This window comes from Oryctolagus cuniculus, chromosome 7, assembly GCF_051225735.1.
Source record: "Oryctolagus cuniculus isolate XC-2025 breed Fujian yellow rabbit chromosome 7, ASM5122573v1, whole genome shotgun sequence".
NCBI lineage: Eukaryota > Metazoa > Chordata > Mammalia > Lagomorpha > Leporidae > Oryctolagus > Oryctolagus cuniculus.
Window position 1 is genome coordinate 150948711 of NC_142873.1, and position 14661 is coordinate 150963371.

At 56.7% G+C, this 14661-nt stretch overlaps 1 protein-coding gene across 9 annotated transcripts in view; it reads left to right on the forward strand.

Annotated features, from left to right (window-relative positions):
• KIF17 (kinesin family member 17) overlaps positions 1-14371 on the forward strand; it is a 44099-nt gene extending 29728 nt beyond the window's left edge. For 2 of the 9 annotated variants that reach the window (XM_089301392.1, XM_089301397.1), the window contains 4 exons: positions 8356-8614; positions 9027-9097; positions 12231-12381; positions 13268-14371. In XM_089301392.1, the coding sequence (XP_089157518.1) occupies positions 8356-8614; positions 9027-9097; positions 12231-12381; positions 13268-13446 (660 nt within the window). In that variant the 3' untranslated portion in view covers positions 13447-14371. The remainder of the gene's footprint in view (positions 1-8355; positions 8615-9026; positions 9098-12230; positions 12382-13267) is intronic. The other 7 variants (XM_089301396.1, XM_089301394.1, XM_070079186.2 and 4 more) reach the window with 7 other exon arrangements.
• The last annotated feature ends 290 nt before the right edge of the window (positions 14372-14661 follow it).

Consider the following 14661-nt stretch of genomic DNA (forward strand, 5'->3'; position numbering starts at 1 on the left):
ATGGAATTTCTTTGATTTCCACCTTCTGGTGAGATGCACCTGCACATCCCTGGTGATTCTGTGAGCTCTTGTTTTCTGTAGGAGCTGTGACAATCGAATGCAGAGGTAAAGGTTGGAGGTCGGCTTCCTGGGTTTCTTCCTTCAATAGCACCCTCTTCTGGCCATCTGGGGAAGTGTATTTTATTTTTATTTTAAAAAATTGTTTATTTGGGGGCTGGCGCTGTGGCATAGTAGGTTAAGCCTGTATCTGCGCCGGTTCGAGTCCCAGCTGTTCCACTTCTGATCCAGCTCTCTGCTATGGCCTGGGAAAGCAGTGGAAGATGGCCCAAGTCCTTGGGCCTCTGCACCCACGTGGGCAAACCCGGAAGAAGCTGCTGGCTCCTGGCTTCGGATCACTGTTGCGACCATTTAGGGAGTGAACCAGCGGATGGAAGACCTCTCTGTCTCTCCCTATCTCTATAACTCTGCCTTTCAAATAAATAAATAAATCCTTAAAAATTATTTATTTGATCGGCTGGGGGCAGTGAGAGACAGAGAAAGCCCCATCTGCTTGTTCACTCCCTAAATGTCTGCAACCAGTGGCAGGAGCCAGGAACAGAGCCCAGGTCTCCCCCAATTGCAGGGCCCAACCGCGTGAGCTGTCGCTGCTGCCTGCCGGGTGTGTGTTGGCAGGAGGCTGGAGCCGGGAGTGGAGCTGGGGTTCAGACCCAGGTAACTGATGTGGGACTCAGGGCGTCCTGATGAGCAGGGCCAGATGCTGCTCCCGGAAGCTCAGTTGTAAGTGGAGCTCTTGTTCCCTGTCGCTGCCTAGCAGACCACCACAGCAACACGCCCCCACGGTCTCGTGCTAACAGTGTGGGAGCAGCCGTTCCACCAGGCTGGGGCGGCCCGGCCCGGCAGGTGACATGCTGGTTCGGATGCCCGCGTCACACATCCGGGTACCTGAGTCTGCTACCTGGCTCTGGCTCCTGACTCCGGGAGGAAGCAGCGATGGCTCAAGTGACGTGGGAGACGTGGATGGAGGTCCTGGCTCCCGGCGTGGGCTCAGCCCAGTCCCAGCCTTTGTGGGCATTCGAGGAGTGAAGCAGGACAAGGAGCTCTCTCGCCTCCTCTCTGCCTCTCAAATAGATTTTGTTTGGACAGGCAGAGTTAGACAGCGAGAGAGACAGAGAGAAAGGTCTTCCTTCCGTTGGTTCACCCCCCAAATGGCTGCCGTGGCCGGTGCGCTGCGCCGATCCAAAGCCAGAAGCCAGGTGCTTCCTCCTGGTCTGCTATGCCGGGTACAGGGCCCAAGCACTTGGGCCATCCTCCACTGACCTCCCGGGCAACAGCAGAGAGCTGGACTGGAAGAGGAGCAACCGGGACTAGAACCCGGAATACCAGTGCCGCAGGCGGAGGATTAGCCAAGTGAGCTGCAGCTCTGGCCCTCAAATAGATTTTTAAAAAATGCAAGAGAGACTCTCCCCGTGCCTTGACAGGCGGTGTTCTTCCTGGCCGTCCTGGGGAAGCGCAGGTGCTGTCTGTGCCCACTCAGGTGCTGACGGAGCATAGTCAGTGGCTGTCGCTGGATAAAGGACTGAGGTCTCCATGTCCACGCTGGCTGCCGCTCGTGGGTGGGTTTTATGCTGGGCGACCGCCCCGAGCAAGGGCCCCAGGGCCAGCGCCCCTGGGCCTGCAGGCCTTGTGTCCTCTGTGTCAGATTCCAGATTTGTCTGTCTTCAGGATTTTCCCACTCCTGCGGGACCTTCTCTTTTGGGGACGGGTTGTCCCAGCTGCCCCCAGTCCCCTGTCCCTCCAGACTGTCCAGGGTCCCCGGCACTTGGCTTCCCTGTCGTGTGGCAGGAGGGGTCTACGGGCTCTACTGAGGCCAAAGTCCAGTCCTCTGCCTCCGGGTCGTGCTGAGGCCGGCCCAGGGTGGTTTAATGTCTGTGTGTGTGTGCACGCGCGCGCGTGTGTGCGTTTCTGGAGGATTTCACCTGAGAGATCCAGATTTGGGTGCTGTCGCCATCCTCAGGGACCTGGAACTCTCCGTGTGGCTTCTGGTCCAGCCATGTGGCTCAGTGGTGGGGACAGGCGCCGAGAAATGTGCCATCAGGCAAGGAGTGCGGCTGGCGCTTTTGTCGTTGTGCAGACAGCGTGGGGTCGAGGAGTGAGCTTGGAAAGTTCATGGCAATGGACTTGAGAGCAGAGGACAGGTTGAACTCCCAGCTCCCGGCTTCAGCCTGGCCCAGCCCTGCTGTTGCGGGCATTTAGGGAGTGACCAGTGGATGGAAGATCTCTGTCTGTCTCTCTGTCTCTGACCCTCTGTCTTTCAAATAAAAACACAAATAAATTGGAATTTCCTATTTGAAAAAAACAGATAATATGGGGGCCGGCGTTTGGTGTAGCAGTTAGCGTGCTGTTTGGGATGCCCACTGCCCATGGAGGGCCTGGGTTTGCGTCCCGGCTCCACTGCCAATCCCGCGTTCTGCTAACGCCAGGAACTCGGTCCACGTCCCCCGTGCGATGGCGAGGACCCGGCTAGTTAAGCTGCCCCTGCCCAGGAACGCGCCTCACCTGTCAGTTCAAACCAGTGTTCGTGGTGGGGTGTTCTTCACTGAGAATCTGAAAACATCTTGTTCTTTTCACACCCCGGGATTTTGTCTGTTTTGCTTCTCCCATTATATCTTCTAACAGGATTTTTGTTTTGTGAAATGAAGGTTTTTAGTTTCAAAAGGTATTTTGAGAGTCATTGTGAAGTGGCAAAGAACACTTCTTAAGTCACCCAGTGGGACCAGTATCCCTTGATACCCAAATCAGAATGAGACACGAGAGCTACAGACTGACAGTTTCTGTGACTATATGTTCAAAATGCCCTGCAAAACACCAGCAAACCAAAGCCGATAACATGTAACAGGGATTATGCAAAACCCTGCTGCCAACAGTTTTATTCAACCTTGGACTGGAACGTCTAGTCGGTGCAGCTAGGAAAGAAAACAAAATAAAAAGCCTCTAACTTGGGGGCAGCATTGAGGTCCAGCAGGTTAACCTTGGCCTGAGGCGTCGGCAGCCCTCATGAGCATGGTTCCGGTCCTGGCTGCCCTGCTTCTGGCCAGTTCCAGTTCCCTGGAAAGGCCACAGGAGGTAGTCCAAGTCCTTGGCCCCCGGCCACCCGCATGGGAGACCTGGATGGAGTTCTTGGCTCCTGGCTTCAGCTTATCCCACCCTGGCCATTGTGACTGTTTAGGGAGTGTACCAGTGGATGGAAGATCTCTTTCTCTCTCTGTCTCTCGATATATAACGTCCTTTAAAATAAATAAATAGGCCGGCGCCGCAGCTCACTATGCTAATCCTCTGCCTGTGGTGCTGGCACCCTGGGTTCTAGTCCTGGTCAGGGCACCGGATTCTGTCCTGGTCGCTCCTCTTCCTATCCAGCTCTCTGCTGTGGCCGGGAGTGCAGTAGAGGATGGCCCAGGTCCTTGGGCCCTGCACCTGCATGGCAGACCGGAAGAAGCTCCTGCTCTTGGCTTTGGATCAGCACAGCTCTGGCCATTGCGGCCATCTAGGGAGTGAACCAGCGGATGGAAGACCTCTCTCTCTCTCTGCTTCTCCTCTCTCTGTGTAACTCTGACTTTCAAATAAATAAATAAATCTTTAAAAATTTTTTTCAGAGGCGGGCATTGTGGCACAGCAGGTTAAGCTGCTATCTGTAGTGTCGACATTGTGTATGGGCGCTGCTTCGGCTCCCGGCTGCTCTACTTCCTGTAATGTGCCTGGGAAAGCAGTGGAAGATGCTTCAAGGACTTGGGTCCCTGCCAGTTGTGTGGGAGACTCCAGGCTCCTGACTTCAGCCTGGCCCAGTCCTGGCCACTCCCTGGGAGTGAACCAGCAGATATAAGATCTTTCTCTCTCTCCTCTCTCTCTCTAACTCTACATTCAAATATATATATATATATATATATATATATATATATTTAATTGCCTTTTAAAAAGATTTATTTATTTGAAAGAGAAAGAGAGAGAGAAAGAGATCTTCCATCTGCTGGTTCACTCTTTCAATGGCCTTAATGGCCAGAGCCAGGCCAATCCAAAACCAGGACACTGGAGCTTCTTCCGGGTCTCCCATGTGGGTGCAGAGTGACCCATGTACTTGGGCCATCTTCTACTGCTTTCCTAGGCATATTAGTAGGCAGCTAGATCAGAAATGGAGCTTCCAGGACTCGAACCGGCGCCCATATGAAAAGCTGACATTGCAGACAGCAGCTTTACCCACTATGCCACAGCGCCAGCTCCCATAAATAAATTTTTCTAAAAAAATGAAGTTTAGTGAAGTTGCAGAACACAAAATCAAAAATCCAAAATCAATTATATTTCTATACACTTACAGTGAAAAATCTGCAAGTAAAATTATGAGAGCAATTCCATTTATAGTACATCAGAATAAATACTGAGGAATGCATTCAACAAAAAAGGCAAAACTTACGCCCTGAAAATTTTGAAACATTATTAAAAGAAATGAAGAGACCCACATAAACAGAAAGGCATCCCATGTTCCTGGATTAGAAGATTAATATTGGTAAGATGACAATACTCTTCAAACTGATGTACAGATTCCAGACAGTCTCCACCAGACTTCTTTGTAGAAATTGACAGCTAGTTCTGAAGTCCATATGGAAACTCAAGGGATCCAGAATGGGCAAAACAATCTTTTTTTTTTTTTTTTTTTGACAGGCAGAGTGGACAGTGAGAGAGAGAGACAGAGAGAAAGGTCTTCCTTTTGCCGTTGGTTCACCCTCCAATGGCCGCTGTGGCTGGTGCGCTGCGGCCGGCGCACCGCGCTGATCCGAAGCCAGGAGCCAGGTGCTTCTCCTGGTCTCCCATGGGGTGCAGGGCCCAAGCACCTGGGCCATCCTCCACTGCACTCCCTGGCCACAGCAGAGAGCCGGCCTGGAAGAGGGGCAACCGGGACAGAATCCGGTGCCCCGACCGGGACTAGAACCTGGTGTGCCGGCGCCGCAAGGTGGAGGATTAGCCTAGTGAGCCGGGGCGCCGGCCAGAAAACAATCTTGAAATGAAGAACAGAATGGGAGAACTTAGACTTCAAAACTTAGTACAGGAGTGGGCACTGTGGCGTGGTGGGTAAAGCCGCTGCCTGCAGTGCTGGCATCTCATATGAGCGCTGGTTCGAGTCCCGGCTGCTCCACTTCTGATCCAGCTCTCTGCTATGGCCTGGGAAAGCAGTGGAAGATGGCCCAAGTCCTTGGCCCCTGCACCCTCATGGGAGACCAGAAGAAGCATCTGGCTCCTGGCTTCGGATTGTCTTAGCTCCAGCCGTTGAGGCCATTTGGGGAGTGAACCAGCAGATGGAAGACCTGACTCTATCTCTCTTTCTCTCTGCCTCTGCCTCTCTGTAATTCTGTCTTTCAAATAAAATAAATAAATTTAAAAAAACTTACTACAAAGCTACAGTAATGAAGATTGCGTGGTATTGGCACGAAAATAGACATCTAGATGAGTGTAACACAATTGTGCAGCCAGAAGCAAACCCTCACACTTACTGCCAATTGATTTTTAACACTAATAAGATGACTCAGTGGATAAAGGATATTTTTTCAATAATTGGTGCCGGGACAACTGGAAAGCCACATGCTAAAGAGTGGTGCTGGACCCCTACCTTACACCGAGTACAGAAACCAACTCAGAATGGACCAAAGCCTCGGGGTAAGAGCTGAAAGCATAACACCCTTGGAAGAGAATGCGTGGATCTGTGTCGCCTTGATTGAGCACTGGTTTCCTAGGTACGACACCAAGAGCACAAGTAACAAGCACAAGGTAGATTGGACTTAATCAAAATTCAGCCTTCTGTGCTTCAAAGAACATTGTCTAGGAAGAGAAAGGACCGCCCACAGAATGAGAAAATCTATGTAAATCGTGTGTCTGACCGGGCACTTGTACATAGAGATATAAAGAAGACTTACGACACAGTTGTCAAAGGACAGCCTTATTTAGAGATGGATGAAAGATCCGATTAGATGTTTCTCCAAGGAAGGTAAACAAATGGCTGATAGGCGCATGAAAAGATGCTCACCGTATGTGCTATGAGGGAGATGCGATCCAGAACCATGTGAGATAGCACTTGGCCCCCACTGGAGTGACTGACAGAAAGGTGACAGCTAAGAGGCTGGCGCCGTGGCTCACTAGGCTAATCCTCCACCTAGCGGCGCCGGCACACCGGGTTCTAGTCCCGGTCGGGGCGCCAGATTCTGTCCCGGTTGCCCCTCTTCCAGGCCAGCTCTCTGCTGTGGCCAGGGAGTGCAGTGGAGGATGGCCCAGGTGCTTGGGCCCTGCACCCCATGGGAGACCAGGAAAAGCACCTGGCTCCTGGCTCCTGCCATCGGATCAGCGCGGTGCGCCGGCCGCAGCGCGCTGGCAGCGGCGGCCATTGGAGGGTGAACCAACGGCAAAAGGAAGACCTTTCTCTCTGTCTCTCTCTCTCACTGTCCACTCTGCCTGTCAAAAAAAAAAAAAAAAAAAAAAAAAAAAAAAAAAAAAAAGAAAGGTGACAGCTAAGAAATGTAGATGAGGGGCTGGTGCTGTGGCGTAGCTCCTACAGCCACTGCCTGCAACACCGGCATCCATATGAGCTCTGATTTGTGTCCAGCTGCTCCTCTTCTGATCCAGCTCCCTGTTAATGTGCACCCACATGGGAGACCCAGATGAAGCTCCTGGCTCCTGGCTTCACCCTGTCTCAGTCCTGACTGCGTGGCCATGTGTACCAGCCTCTCCCTGCCCTGCAGGCTGCTTGCACACCTGCCTCCTGCTAAGGTAGCCTCTGTCCTCAGCTGGGGATGGGAAGTGCCATGGATTTCAGTCGTCCGTCCTTTTTTTTTTAAGTTTTTTTTTTTTTAAATTATTTATTTGAAAGAGTAACAGAGGTAGAGAGAGAGAGGTCTTCCATCTGTTGGTTCACTCCCCAGATGGCCGCAATGGCAAGAGCTGTGCCAATCCGAAGCCAGGAGCAGGAGCTTCTTCCAGGTCTCCCACATGGGTGCAGGGGCCCAAGGACTTGGGCCATCTTCTACTGCTATCCCAGGCCATAGCAGAGAGCTGGATTGGAAGAGCAGCAGCTGGGACTTGAACCGGCGCCCATATGGGATGCCAGTGCTTCAGGCCAGGGCTTTAACTCACTGCGCCAAAGTGCCAGCCCCCCGTCCTTTTTTTAAATTAATTAATTTGAAAGGCAGAGATATAGAGAGGCAGAGAGAGAGAGAGAGAGAGAGAGAGTGAGAGAGAAAGAGTGAGAGAGAGGTCTTCCATTTGCTGGTTCACTTCCCAAGTGGCCTCAATGGCTGGAGCTGCACTGATCCAAAGCCAGGAGCCAGGAGCTTCTTCCAGGTCTCCCATGTGGGTGCAGGGCCCCAAGGACCTGGGCCATTTTCTACTGCTTTCCCAGGCCATAGCAGAGAGCTGGATTGGAAGTGGAGCAGCCAGGACTTGAACTGGTGCCCATATGGGATGCCGGCACTGCAGGCAGCGGCTTTACCTGCTGTGCCATGGCGCAGGCCCCAGTCATCCATCTTAGCCAACCAAGCTGCTCCTGCTCTTTGAGGAGCAGCCTGTGCACTCAGGCCTTGGGGCTAAGGGCGAGCAGGGTTGCAGTCAGTTGGCATTGGCAGTCGTTGTGCTTAGGAGGGAAGGGAGGGGGAGCCTGCCTGGCAGACTTGGCAGGGGACCAAGAATCTGGAGTCCGTGGTCAAATTAAGGGGGGCCTGACTGTCAGGTGCAGGGTCTGTCACTCCAGAACAGAGGGCGGGCGGGGGCGGGGCGAGGACTGCTGAATCTGCCCACTGCTGCCCACTGCTGCCCACTGCTGCCCATTGCTGCCCACTGCTGCCCACTGCTGCCCATTGCTGCCCACTGCTGCCCACTGCTGCCCACTGCTGCCCATTGCTGCCCATTGCTGCCCGTGGAAGTCATTTGTGCAGCTCCCTGAGCTCTTCCCGGGCCGTGGGGACTCAGGTGGGCACCTCGGGTGAGCACCTCTAGTGGGCACCTCTGGAAGGCCCCTGTGGAAGTCGTGGGGGAGTGTGGGCTGGTGGCTAAGGGGTCGGTGAGTGATTTTTTCCCCCTTACGTTTTGCAGGGCTGTGGACAGACTAGGTGCTCATTTAAATGCTGGGTGGAGCCGAGGAGAGTGAGGGAGGGATGGACAGAAGGGTGGGGGGCTGGCCGGCTGGGGGAGGTACACGTGGCTGTAGGGGAGCAGGCGGCTGGCGATGGGGGGTGCTGGCAGGACAGTGGCAGGGTGGACAGGGTGTCTGACCGAGGGCGGGGTGTCTCTGTTCCCTGCACACCTCCTGTCTCGTTTTGCTGTCAGCTTCGGGCGGCGGAGGTGGAGATCAAAGACCTGCAGTCGGAGTTCGAGCTGGAGAAGATCGACTACTTGGCCACCATCCGGCGGCAGGAGCGCGACTCCATGTTCTTCCAGCAGCTGCTGGAGCAGCTGCAGCCCCTCATCCGCCGGGACTGCAACTACAGCAACCTGGAGCGGATCCGGCGCGAGTCCTCCTGGGACGAGGATAACGGCTTCTGGAAGATCCCGAAGCCCGTCATCCTGAGAACCAGCCTCCCAGTAGGTCAGAGCACGGTGGATGGGGAGCCTGGGCCACCCCCTGCAGGCTGGGGAGGTCCCTGAGGAAGTGGGGTGTTCTGCAGGCAGACAGATGTAGTTGGAGTTCCCATGGCACCATTCTGTGTGACGGAAGGGACTCAGTGTCCTCGTCTGTGAAATGGGCACAAACGTGGTCTTTATCACCGTTCCATCCTTACAGAGACCCTGTGAGGCGTGTAGATGATCACCCCTGTTCCACACAGGAGGAAACCCAATCTCAGAGGGCGTGGGTGGCTTCTCCAAGGTCACGGCCACAGCAGGGGATTGCATGACCTTGGCTAGGCCGGCAGGTGTCTTGTTTCCAAGCCTGAGTGCAGGCCCTGTCTCCCCCCTGGCCTTGCACTGGGCCTCAGTGACTTCAGCTTTTGTTTTCCCAGCAGTCCCCACTGGGCCCCAGAACAAGGTGGCCCGCAAAACATCCGCAGCAGACAGTGGCGAAGCAGACGTGGTAAGACCCCAGAGCGGGTGCGGGAGCGGGCCCTGGGGGCTTTACCCTCGGGAACCGCTCTTCACCTTTCACCCCGCGAAGGGTCCCTCCTTCTCCCCCCCTCCCTTCTTTGTCTTTTTAATATTTGTTTATTTGAAAGGCAGGGTGACAGAGAGATGTAGGGATAGAGAGGAACCTTCTACCGCTGGTTCACTCCCCAAATGGCCACAATGGCCAGGACAGGGCCAGGCTGAAGCCAGGAGCCGGGAGCTCCTTCTGGGTCTCCCCAGTGGGTGGCAGGGGCCCAAGCACCTGCCACCTTTCCCAGGCACTTCCAGGAAGCTGGTCAGAAGTGCAGCAGCTGGGACAGGAACTGGCATTCACATGGGATGTTGGCCTTGTAATCTGGGGCCTAACCCACTTCACAGTGCTGGCCCCAGGAGTTCTTCATTTTATGTATCTGAGAGACAGTGGTCCCATCCACTGGTTCACTTCCTAAATGCCCACAAGACCCAGGGCTGTGCCAGGCTGACGCTGGGGGCCAGGAACTGAAGCCAGCTCTGCCACGTGGGTGGCAGGGACCCAGATACTTGCGCTATCATAGCTGCCTCCCAGGTGGCAGAGTAGCAGGAAACTGGAGTCGGGAGCTGGAACTGGGACTCACATCCAGGCCCTCCGATATGGGATATGGGCGTTCCAAGGGATATCTTAACCCCTGTGGTACCTATGGATTAATGCCTCGGGCCGAGGCTGGATCCTTCTCTGTGTCACTCCATGGGCACCTGGACCCTTGACCCCATCTGTCCCTGACTCAAAGGCATCTGCAGTCCTGAAGACAGGGAGGGGGACAGCCCACCCCGCAGGTGCAGAACAGGGGCTCCGCCTCAAACCCAGAGGCCCCGGGGCACGTGCTGGTTCCCTGGGCCTCTGCTGGTTCCTCACTTTCTTGTCATGTCGCCCATGCTGATTGGTGCAACAGCAATGCACGTCTTTAAGTCAGGAGCTAGTGAACTTCTGTAAAGGACTTGACAGTAAATATATTTTTTAAATTTTTTTGGAAAAGATTTATTTATTTATTTGCAAGGTAGAGTGTCAGAGTGGGTGAGCTCTTCCATCAGCTGGTTCATGCCCCAAAAGGCTGCAACAGCCAGGCCAGGGTAGGCCAAAGCCAGGAGCCAGGAACTCCATCCTGGTCTCCCGTGTGGGTGGCAGGGGCCCAAGTACATGGGCCAACTTCTGCTGCCTTCCCAGGCACATTAGCAGGGAGCTGGATCGGAAGTGGACTCAAACTGGTGCCCATATGTGGCATGCCGGCATTGCACGCAGTGGCTTAGCCCACTGCCCCACAATGCCAACCCTGTAGTGAGTATCGTGGGCTTTGTGGGCCAGATGGTCCCTGGTATAACCTCTCAGCTCTGCCATTGTAGCACAAAAACAGAGACAACGCGTAAACGAGTGGCACGTTTCGATAAAACTTTATTAAGAATAGACAGTGTTCTGGCAGTAAGATGCCCATGTCCCGCATCAGAGGCCTGGGGTCAAGTCCCAGCTCTGCTCCTGCACACCTTGGGACACCACAGGGGAGGGCTGCAGTAGCTGGGCCCCTGTCACCTGCATGGGAGACCTGCATTGAGCTCCTGGCTTTGGCCTGGCCCAGCTCTGACGGGTGCGGGCATTTGGAGAGTGAACCAGTGGATGGAAGCTCTGTGTCTCAACTACATTAATGAGAATAAAGATAAAAAATAAAGCACCAACAGTCTGCAGGCCAGAGTTGGCTGTAATTTGCTGATCCCTGCCTTAAGCCACTGCAGGCATCTCAGAGACCCACGCAGGCGGTACCTGCGCGTTCCTGCCCAGGCCGCTGTGGGCTGGTGAGCTCCAGCCGAGCCCCTCTGCCCCGGGCCCAGCCTCTGCAGGGCGTCGCGCGGCTTTGTGGACGCTGGATCGGCTGCTGTGCTAGCGTAGCTTCGTAAAAAGGGATGCTTGCTGCCGAGAGGAATTCTGAGCCGGGCCACGGAGCGGTTCTGTCAGAGCCCTTGTAGTTCCAGGAGTTCCAAAGCACTGATCAGCAAAATGGAGAACTCGCTGGCTCAGGGCGTGGGCCAGTTTCAGGCGAGGCTGGACCCAGGGCCTCGAGCGGTCAGCGTCCTGTGTCTGTCTCTCTCGTTTCTGCTTTCTCCAGCTGGCAGGAGACACACCTGCTGGCAGCTGTGATCCAAGGGGAGGGAGCCTCCTCTCTTGAAGCATCCTTAACCCAAAAGGGGGCAGGAAAAAAATTTTTTTAAAATATTTAGTTGAAAGGCAGGGTGAGAGAGAGAGAGAGAGAGAGAGAGAGAGAGAGAGAGAGAGATGCTTCACTGGTTCAGTCTCCAAAATGCTCACAACAGCCAGGGCTGAACCAGGCTGAAGCCAGGAACCAGGAACTCCATCTGGTCCCCTGTGTGGGTGGCAGGCTCAGGTGCCTGAGCCACCAGGTGCTGTGTCCCAGGCGCATCAGCGGGAACCTGGATCAGGAGTGGAGCAGCCAGGACTTAAACCAGGTGCTCTGACATGGGATGTGGGGGCTTTAGCAGACGCCACTACTGCACCTGCCCCAGCCTGTGGCAAGATTCTGACGGGCTCTGCTCTGGGGCCGTGGGCCCACTCTCGGACCAGTTTCCCTGTTCCTGGAGATACAACTCTGTATGGGTGCTGGCCGGTCACATGTCTGAGCTGTGAGGTGCAGGGGTACACTCTAGGGAAGAGGTTCACACTGGGGGAAGCCATGGGTTGATGGCGGTGACGTCACCGCCATCAGTGGTTGTAGCATCAGGCTCCAGGCTGATGACCTACACGGGTAGCTGTGAGCCCAGGACTCCACTAGCTGTTCTGTGTTGGGTTGGATTTGGGGGTGTGTTTGGAGCCTTGCAGGAGGGTGCATGGCCCTGGCCGTCCCGGGGGTGGGGATGGGCAGAACGTAGGCCTGGCTGGAGACTGTGACCCCCAGGCTGGAGCTCTGCCTGTCGCCTGTCCTGGGAGTCCCCCGAAGCGGGCAGCGACTGCCCGGCCCAGAGATGCAGCGGGGCGGCTTCCAGAGGCCGCTGAGCCCTCGGCAAGGGGCCCAGGTCAGGGCCGCACAAACGCGGGCACCACTCAGCACGGGGAATCATCCCAGCAGGAAGAAGACCGCTACAGGGAGATGCTCAGTCGGAGCGACAGTGAAAATATCGCCAGCAACTACTTCCGGTCCAAGCGGGCCAGCCAGATCCTCAGCACGGATCCCAGGAAGAGCCTCAGTGAGCGCCCCTCACCCCAGGCTGGGAGAGGTGCGGCCGGGGGGTTTGGAGTCAGAGGGACCTGAGTCCCAGAGCCCCATCCCCTCTCCGAGCCTCAGTTTCCCCAGCTGTGACAGGAGGGGGAGGACACTCATTCTCAGGGTTAGGTGGGGAAATGGCCCAGCCCGGGGCCTGCACACAGTAGGTGCTCTGTGTGTCGTCTCCTGTGGGCTTACTGTCTCCCTGGGGAGAGCGGCTGGGTCTGGCTCCTGTCTGCCCACACAGTAGGTCCACGGCACGCAGCTTGGGTGCCGGAGTCTGACTGTCACTAGCCAGCTGCCAGCCTCCCCCCGCTGCCGGGCCCTCCCCGTGAGGACTGAGCCCAGGAGGTACAGAGGGGCGACAAAGGCAAAACACAGTCTCAGAAATTGAAAATCACTTCGTTCTGCTTTTACAATGAAAACCAAAGCCCACCCCAAGTTTTCAAGAAAATACTGACAGAGAGCAAACCCTACTTCTGTACCGAGGTTATTTAAGATCCGGAGCAGGTGGAATTGACCACGAAGGGGGGAAAAACAGGACAGGGAAGAAAGCAGCCGCCGCCGAGCACCTGCGCGGTGCCCACGCTGCAGGCGGGGCGGCTGAGGCTCGGGGAGGTGGTGAGGCGAGCCGGGGTCACGCCCCTGGAGGCGGCGAGCTGGGCGCTGAGCCCAGGCTACTGCTGTCTTGAGGCTTTAAAAGCGCAGCCCCCAGCCCAGCCCCCAGCCCAGCCCCCTGGGATGTAGATGTAGCGCGGGGCCTGAGGCCTCAAGTGGAGCGGCCCCGCCCCTCCGAGCTCAGTCCCCGCTGCAGCACCGGGCCTCCGGCTGGGTGGGGCTGGGCCAACCCCTCCACCTGCACACGGCGCTGACCAGCGCCCTGGCCCTCCTCTCCACAGCGCACCACAACTCGCCGCCGGGCCTCAGCTCCCCGCTGGGCAACAGCTCTGCCCTCCTGCCTGCCCAGGTGCCCGAGACGCCCCAGCCCCGGCCCTTCCGCCTCGAGTCCCTGGACATCCCCTTCGCCAAGGCCAAGCGGAAGAAGAGCAAAAGCAGCTTTGGCACGGAGCCCCTGTGACACGCTGCCCGCTGCGACCCGGCCCCCAGGGCAGCCCCCACAGAGCCCTGGGGACACGCGCTCCCTTCCCCATTCCCCAGAGTCCCCCCGCTGCAGGGCCAGGAGCCCAGCGGCGGGGCTGCCCTCCGGGAGAGGCCTGCCCCAGCCGTCCCCACCACGCCAGTGTTTCCACCCGCGCGGAGCCTGCCACGTGTGCCTGCCAGTGTTGGCTTTGCCCCCAGTGGCTCCCAAGGCTCAGAACTGCCCTGGGCCTCCCCAGCAGCCCTGGCCGAGTGGGCAGCAGCTGCGTGTGCGTGGGGCCCGACACCTCAGCAGCCGAGAACTGTGCCTCTGTGTCTTGGATGTCCTGCCTAAGGGGAGCCCTGGCATGTGGGTGGCGCAGGGACCCCGCGGGAGCCAAGCTGCTCAGCTGCCCTGTGGCCCCGAGAAGTTGAGCTACCAATAAACTGCCTTTTCAGATGCGCTCTGCTCCCTGGCCCCTCTGGCGGTGTCACTGGGGACCTCCAGACCACTCGGACTGGGGTCCCGGAACAGCCCTTTCTGGACCAGGGGTTCTTTTTAAAAAATTTTTTTTGTTCTGTATTTGAGAAGCAGAGAGAGACAGAGAGGGAGGTCTCAGCTGTTGGTTTATATCCCTGGGAGCCGGGATCTCAATCTGGTCCTGCCACTCGGGTGGCAGGCGCCCAGCGACTTGAGCCATCACTTGCTGCTCTCCAGGGTGTGCATCAGCAGGGAGCTGGAATGGAGACCCAGGCACTCGGATGGGGGATGGGGCCAGCCAGGCAGCGGCCAAACACCTGTCCGCCTGGGAAAGGGGTTCTGAACCAGGGGAGCCTTTTACAACAGCCCCCTGCAGTCACGTGAGCAAGGGCGGCTTTCAGGGCGAGCACCTGAATCTTCCTGCGACCTTGTGGAAATCAGGGCCGGGTGCCTCAGAAATGAACCCTGCCTACCCTGCGGTACACACCCGGGAGCGCCCCCTGCCCACCCTGCGGTACACACCCGGGAGCCGCCCCCGCCCGCCCTGCGGTACTCACCCGGGAGCCGCCCCCCGCCCACTCCGCGGTACTCACCCGGGGGCCGCCCCCCTGCCCACCCTGCTGTACTCACCCAGAGCCGCCCCCTGCCCACCCTGCAGTACTCACCCAGGAGCACCCCCTGCCCATCTTGCAGTACTGGGAGCGTCCCCTGTCCACCCTGCGGTACTCACCCGGG